Raw genomic sequence first — 5,339 nt, 5'->3', positions numbered from 1 at the left:
CTAACCTGTAAGAAATTCCTTGCGGACTTTGAAGGTGTCTATCAGCGGGGTGAGGATGCCTTCGATGGTGCCGAACATGCTGCCCAGCCCGAGGTTCACCAGCATCAGGAAGAACATGACGGACCAGAAGGGCGAGGCGGGGAAATGTGTCATGGCCTCCGTGAAGGCGATGAAGGCCAAACCTGTTCCTTGGACCGCCTGTTAGAGGAAGAGAGAAGAAGAGGTCAAATATCAGTGGCACTAAGGGGGGCCTTTTTTCAAGACTTTGGGTGACCTTAAGAGATCTTATAACCTTTATTTCTAATTACCCTAAGTCTAATGCTCATGTGTTTCACATTAAAGCCCTCTCAGGAGTTCAGCAGCCTTAATCCTTGCCCTTTCCTGGAGCTTTAATAGCTTAACATCATAAAATGTAACGATCAGAGAAGTAAGTGTGACTGTGCTGTTTTCCAGATGTAGGAAAAGCTCAGAAATAGTTAAGATACTTCTTCAATGCTCAGAATCAGAATATCTTTAGTGTCATTATACTTGTGTACAACAACATTCACATAACATATCGTAAGCTTCTCTCAATACAGTAAAATAATAGTAACAAATAAATAAAAGCAGTGTACTGTATATGTGAAGCTAGCTCTAGCAGCTAGTTAGCTCAGGCTACGTACGCTAAAGTGGCCCAAATGTTTTTCTTTTAAAGCAGATTCAACTTTTTCTTTCAAATATAATGCTAAAACTAAAATCACATGGAATCTAATACATTGTGATTTGTTCCTAAGTCTGAATTGAAAAGCTTCATTTTGGAATTCATGCAACCTTTATTTCACTATACTGTAGACCCGTATACTCATGTGCGTTAGCTCAATTAGTAATCGAATCATGCCAAACTCTTTGTTGTTCTTCTCGTGTTTTTGGTTACACAATTCACGTTAGCCCAACAGTTTGAAGAACCATTGTCTCGTGCGTTAAGACCTTAAGACTCGCAGCTTTGGTTTCTACCTTATTGAGCTCGCCCTCGATGCTGCAGGCCTCCAGACCCAGCGAGCCGAACTGGTCCTCCTTCACCCTCTTGATGATCTCAATCATCTGATCGTAGTCCTCGCTGCTCACCTCGCTGCCCTGAGTCAGGTTGATGTGGTGAGGGATCAGGCTGTGTTCAATCTCGTTCCCCAACAACGACACAATCCTTTGGGTGTTTCTAAAAAAAACAAAACAGGCAAAAGTTATTGGTTACTTTTGCAATGCATTTCACGCTTGGACATATAGAGTTTGATAACTGTGGCAGATTGGTCCTTAATATTAACAAGAAGTGGACAAAATAAAAAGATTTTGAAATGTTTTGCCGGCAGCTATGAAAAAGATTACATTTGAATGTTTCCAGATGACTCGTTTTAAAAATAAAATCATATTTTTTTACATAACGTTTACCCTTCAAACGTTATAACCAAGTATATAACTAATGCTCTGCTCCAACCTTACAAAGTCACTTACTAGCTTAGTTGTAGCTCATGTTAGCGCCAATAAACATTATTTAATACATTAATTACACTTTTGTTTGTGTCTTTTATTTTGAAAAGGCTTGAAACCCATTGTTTGTGTGCACAGCATGAGGAGAAATGTAGTGACAACTGTACCTAGTTACAGTAGCTACAATATGATTGTGTAGTCGATGTTTGTGGGCGGGGTTTAGAAAATGGTTCAAATATAGTTTAAAAATCGTTCAGAGAAAACTTGTTCAGGGACTGTAAAGTTGTTTAAAAGTCTAACATATATTCAAACTAAATATGGTAGGGGCCTTTTCTTCTAAACTATTTCCCCAAACTGTTTCCTTTTCTGCTATTTCAACATGTCAAGAATAAAATAACCACATAGCCGCTTTTAGTCTGAGTATCATTCTGTCATGCAGTTGTCTATAAATATCTGAATGTGAGAAGAAGCTGCTGCTACTCACAGAGAGATGCATTTGGCGTTCATTATGTTGGCTTTAAAGCCCAGCACGGCAAAAACCACCAGGGTGGCCAGCACGGAGGTGAAGAAGTTGATAAAAGACACCAAGACGGCATCGAAGTGGCAGTTGTTGTCCCGCTTGTTGTAGCTGGAGAAGGCGATGACGCCTCCGAAGCCGAGGCCCAGAGCGAAGAAGACCTGCGTGGCCGCCTCGCGCCACACTTTGGGCTCCAACATGATCTCCAGCTGAAGACACAAAGTGACACAGTGTACCGTTAGCTTCTCTTTGAAGGACAGCTATATTATTTTGATAAAGGAGTATATTTTGAGGGTAAAAGCAGTCAAATAACTTGCAAATCAGAGAACGTTGACATTTTCTTACACATTCATTACTCTTAAAGTAGGGGTGTCAAACTCAATTTCATCGCGGGCCACATTAGCATTATGGTTGCACTCAAAGGGCCGGTTGTAACTATATAAATATACATATATATAATATATATATAAAATAATATATTATATTACACTATTGCCTCTGAATTGGATTATTATCGGATAGGACAAATAATTGCAAGTCTCTTCAGTGTGCATGTCACAAAACGAGATGCATTGTGGGACATGTAGTTTAAGTGCAACCTGTTTCTGTAAAGTGGCTTGTAACCGTATAATAAACGTATTATATTATTTGGAAGCTCTTACAGGCCACATAAAATGAAGTCGCGGGCCGGATTTGGCCCCCGGGCCTTGAGTTTGACACCCCTGACTTAAAGTCATCTGAAGAATGATTTAACACTGAAGTCCACAACATGAATGACTGGAATTGAAAGTTGAGAACAAGCAAGTAAGTGGTCATTCATTTGAGTTTATTTTCCTCTTTCAAATCTTTGTGAATTCAATATTTTCTGGTTTTAGACTCTATGAAATCTTTAGCTCTATGAAATATTAATGCTAATTTCTCATCTTAAAATGATATATTAATCATAATTGCAGCCCTACAGCTGAATATATAGATATATTCAATAAACGTTGTGTATTATGGCAGTTGGATTAGGTAGTGATGGCTGGATTTATGCGAGCTCTGATGTTTTATTTGAGATAAGGTGGGGGTTATTTGGCATACGTTTAAAAAATCTTTGCAATAAGCTTTATGTATGTTCTTATGTGATTTTCACCAGTTTTCTTTAAATGCTTGGATGAAAATAATGTTAAAATGTAATACCAGTTATCTTCATGTGAGTTGATTTAATGCGACATATCCATCCACAGCCCTCTATCACCATCATATCGATTTTTCTATAAAACTAACACACACTATTTCTGTTTGTTTTTTGCGGACTGCTCCACGCACCATCTTGCCAAATGACAGCTGGCATGTTGACAGTTTCCACGTTTGTCCTTTTCTGTAACAAAAGCCCTGAATCTGTTCTGATAGAAAGCAGAAACACTTTGATGTCTGCAGGTCCTCGCAGAATGGCGGCAGCAGAGCGAGTGGTTTATTGGAGTATTTCGGTGTCAGCCGAGGACACGGAGCAGACACCGGAGACCGTCTGCTGTGAGCCAGCGTTTTCAGGCTGGTTGGTTACATAAAGCCTTAGTAACTCCTGTTTCCATGGTGACATGATTCCACAGCCTGAGATGCCACTGGCCAAAAAGAGCCGGCCAATCACCGGGCAGATTTCATTTTTGAGTTCTGAAACCTTTTTTTTTTCTTCAGTCAATTCAGTTCAACAGAGGCGGCTTGAAAAATTGTTAAATGTTAATTCCTGCCAAATTGGAGGTATTAAGTATAATATATAATTTAAGTACTTCTTCATTTTAAAAAGACGAGACGATTAAAGGATTGGTTATCTAATTTGACTATTATTTTAGTCAGTGTTCAAGCGGTGTCAACAAACTTCTCCTGATTCCAGCCTTTAAGATGTTTGATTTGATGCTTTTCTTTGTGATAATTAGTGTAAAATCCTTACTACTGGTTAAATAAAACTATATTTTCAAAGACACTTTCTTGTTCTCTGGCAAAAATATAATTGACCTTTCTGACATCTTATAGACAAAGCAATTCATTGAGACTGAACAATTATTGTTAGGTAAATCCTTATAATCAAGATATCCCTCCATTAGGTAAAATGTTCCTTGGTAGGGACATTAGTTATTCCTGTTTAACATCGAGTTTTGTTTTGAGACTCTTGGTCAGACTTAACTTATTGACTTAAGATTTATTGATCCTATTTCCTGACATATCTCATTTTAATTGACGATGGAAGCAATTCAGAATTTCCTAATACAAAATACTGATTTGCTGATGTGTAGGTTGGCTGTTATGCTGTATCTGATGTTTACTTTGAGCTTACTTATATATTATAGAGAGAGTGGATTCATAAGACTTTTTCTCATTTGTACTATTACAAGTGAGGAGAAACCCTGACTTTAAGGTGCGTTACCTTTGGTGTGAACATGTGTCGGATCCCGTCGATGGAGCCCTTCAGGAGCAGAGCCCGCACCAGGAAGCAGATCAGCACCACGTACGGGAACAAAGAGCTGAAGTACATCACCTGTAAGTTAAAGAAAAACTCCTGTTAAATGCATCAAACTAAACCAGTCAGCCTGTAGTTACATTAGTTCGGTCTACATACATACAGTATATCGTTTGGCACAACATGAAGGCATGATACCGTCAAAAGAAGCAGTAGAGGTGAACCATTTAGCAATAACAGGGTATACGCAGGAATCCTGAAGTCAAATGTAAAACCTTTTAAGACCTTTTTTAAAACCCTCTCCAGACATTTTAAGACCTCATCGCCACTTGGAGGTCTCACCGGTTACCTTGGCGACACACTTTACCTCACATTGACTATATACAGTATGGATTGTCCTTCCTCCTTATCTTCCAACCATTTGGACGCAGACTTGCATTTCCCCATAACGATGTTGTTTAACAACCGGCGTAAACGGGCCTTCGCAGCAGTGAGCGAGCGATGTCCTGTTCAGATGACGTCCAATCCAACGGGATGCCATAAATAAACTACACAGAATCACACTACACACCTACGCAATGATTACATTCAGGCAGACTGTAGAATACAACCTCTTTGGACCATTTATATACTTATTGAAAACAAGCTACAAAATGTAACACCTTGGAAAATGCCCTTTAATACTTTTTAACAGCCTTCATTTTCGCTAAATTGATTTATCAACTTTTAATACTTTTTAAGACCCCGCGGACACCCTGAATAAAGACAAAATGTTTGATGATCATAAGTTGCTTAAAAATCAAAATAAGATGCTTTTAGATGCCAATGACCTGTAGATAAATCAGATAATCCAGATTAGACTACTTTAGATGTACATTGTCTCTTGCTTATTGCCAATTGTCACGGTTTTCCAGGTCACTGAGT

General features: G+C 38.8%; 1 protein-coding gene across 1 annotated transcript; it reads right to left on the bottom strand.

Annotated features, from left to right (window-relative positions):
• Positions 1–4,490, bottom strand: LOC104963124 (sodium-dependent neutral amino acid transporter B(0)AT2-like). The gene is made up of 4 exons (XM_010791685.1): positions 4,383–4,490; positions 1,946–2,187; positions 994–1,192; positions 1–198 (listed from the first exon to the last, which is right to left on the bottom strand). The coding sequence occupies exons 1-4, from the start codon at positions 4,488–4,490 to the stop codon at positions 1–3; spliced, it is 747 nt and encodes a 248-aa protein (XP_010789987.1).
• Positions 4,491–5,339: the final 849 nt, after the last annotated feature.

Source organism: Notothenia coriiceps, unplaced genomic scaffold (assembly GCF_000735185.1).
Source record: "Notothenia coriiceps isolate Sejong01 unplaced genomic scaffold, NC01 NC01_scaffold00035625, whole genome shotgun sequence".
Classification (NCBI taxonomy): domain Eukaryota; kingdom Metazoa; phylum Chordata; class Actinopteri; order Perciformes; family Nototheniidae; genus Notothenia; species Notothenia coriiceps.
This window is presented reverse-complemented; position numbering and strand designations above follow the sequence as displayed.